Source organism: Oncorhynchus kisutch, unplaced genomic scaffold (assembly GCF_002021735.2).
Source record: "Oncorhynchus kisutch isolate 150728-3 unplaced genomic scaffold, Okis_V2 Okis07a-Okis12b_hom, whole genome shotgun sequence".
Classification (NCBI taxonomy): domain Eukaryota; kingdom Metazoa; phylum Chordata; class Actinopteri; order Salmoniformes; family Salmonidae; genus Oncorhynchus; species Oncorhynchus kisutch.
In genome coordinates, this window is record NW_022261984.1 from 11,934,103 (window position 1) to 11,936,282 (window position 2,180).

The 2,180-nt window shown below is 58.5% G+C and overlaps 1 protein-coding gene across 1 annotated transcript in view; it reads left to right on the forward strand.

The window, feature by feature from the left end:
• LOC116360080 (phosphatidylinositol 4-kinase type 2-beta-like) overlaps positions 1–737 on the forward strand; it is a 27,723-nt gene extending 26,986 nt beyond the window's left edge. The window contains exon 11 of the mRNA XM_031814597.1: positions 714–737. Within this exon, the coding sequence (XP_031670457.1) occupies positions 714–737 (24 nt within the window). The remainder of the gene's footprint in view (positions 1–713) is intronic.
• The last annotated feature ends 1,443 nt before the right edge of the window (positions 738–2,180 follow it).

Here is a 2,180-nt window from a genome sequence, read left to right on the forward strand (position 1 = left end):
CTCTCCCCTCTCTCTCTCCTCTCCTCCTGTCTCTCCCCTCTCTCTCTCCTCTCCTCCTGTCTCTCCCCTCTCTCTCTCCTCTCCTCCTGTCTCTCTCTCCTCCCTCTCCTCTCCTGTCTCTCCCCTCTCTCTCTCCTCTCCTCGTGTCTCTCCTCTCTCCTCTCCTCCTGTCTCTCTCCTCTCCTCTCTCCTCTCCTCCTGTCTCTCTCCTCTCCTCCTGTCTCTCTCTCTCTCCTCCCTCTCCTCTCCTGTCTCTCCCCTCTCTCTTCCTCTCCTCCTGTCTCTCCCCTCTCTCTCCTCTCCTCCTGTCTCTCTCTCTCCTCCTCTCCTCTCCTGTCTCTCCCTCTCTCTCTCCTCTCCTCCTGTGTCTCTCTCCTCTCCTCCTGTATCTCTCTCCTCCTGTCTCTCTCCTCTCCTCTCTCTCCTCCTGTCTCTCTCCTCTCCTCTCTCTCCTCTCCTCCTGTCTCTCTCCTCTCCTCCTGTGTCTCTCTCCTCCTGTCTCTCTCCTCTCCTCTCCTCCTGTCTCTCTCCTCTCCTCCTGTCTCTCTCCTCTCCTCTCCTCTTGTCTCTCTCCTCTCCTCTCCTCTTCTCTCTCCTCTCCTCTCCTCTCCTCTCCTCTCCTCTCCTCTCCTCTCCTCTCCTCTCCTCTCCTCTCCTCTCCTCTCCTCTCCTCTCCTCTCCTCTCCTCTCCTCTCCTCTCCTCTCCTCTCTAGATCTTAAACCTGAGCAGGCGTTGAAGGACAATAAAACTCCCATTCAGTTGGTCCAGATGCCCAGAGTCGTGGTGGAGAGACGGCGGACTGGAGGACAGGGGAGGGTGGTGACATTAGGAACAGCTTTCACCCAGACCTTCCACTGCAAGAGACCGTTCTTCTCTTCCTGGTAGAGGGAGAGATGGCTGGAGAGGGAGAGAGAGAGAGAGGACAAGGGAGGGTGGTAACATTAGGAACAGCTTTCACCCCAGACCTTTCACTGCAAGAGACCGTTCTTCTCTTCCTGGTAGAGGGAGGGATGGCTGGAGGAGCTGCTGCAGGGGTGGGTGGAGAGATGAGGAGGGAGGGAAGAGAGGGAGCCTCCACTGCAACACAATGACCTACCCTCCTGGTAGAGAGTGTGAGAGAGAGAGGGTGAGAGAGGGAGAGGGTGAGAGAGGGAAATGAAGAGACTCTCAGAGCATCTTTCCTCCTGGTAGAGAGAGAGAGAGGGTGACAGAGGGAGAGAGAGAGGGTGACAGAGGGAGAGGGAGAGGGTGACAGAGGGAGAGAGAGAGGGTGACAGAGGGAGAGGGTGACAGAGAGAGAGAGAGAGGGTGGGAGAGGGAGAGGGTGACAGAGGGAGAGGGAGAGGGTGACAGAGGGAGAGGGAGAGGGTGACAGAGGGAGAGAGAGAGGGTGACAGAGGGAGCGGGTGAGGGTGACAGAGGGAGAGGGTGAGAGAGGGAAATGAAGAGACTCTCAGAGCATCTTTCCTCCTGGGAGAGGGTGAGAGAGGGAGAGGGTGAGTGAGAGGGAGAGGGGGTGAGTGAGGGTGAGAGAGGGAGAGGGGGTGAGTGAGGGAGAGGGTGAGGGTGACAGAGGGAGAGGGTGAGAGAGGGAAATGAAGAGACTCTCAGAGCATCTTTCCTCCTGGGAGAGGGTGAGAGAGGGAGAGGGTGAGTGAGAGGGAGAGGGGGTGAGTGAGGGTGAGAGAGGGAGGGAGAGGGGGTGAGTGAGGGTGAGAGAGGGAGCGGGTGAGGGTGACAGAGGGAGAGGGGGTGAGTGAGGGTGAGAGAGGGAGCGGGTGAGGGTGACAGAGGGAGAGGGGGTGAGTGAGGGTGAGAGAGGGAGCGGGTGAGGGTGACAGAGGAAGAGGGTGACAGAGGAAGAGGGTGAGAGAGGGAGCGGGTGAGGGAGAGAGAGGGAGAGGGTGAGTGAGGGTGGGAGAGGGGGTGAGTGAGGGTGGGAGAGGGGGTGAGTGAGGGTGAGAGAGGGAGAGGGTGAGAGAGGGAAATGAAGAGACTCTCAGAGCATCTTTCCTCCTGGGTGAGGGAGAGAGAGAGAGGGTGCGGGAGGGAGAGAGAAGAAGAGGGTGAGAGAGGGAGCGGGTGAGGGTGACAGAGGGAGAGAGTGAGAGAGGGAAATGAAGAGACTCTCAGAGCATCTTTCCTCCAGAGAGTTTGGAGTTGGACGTCACACATCTGG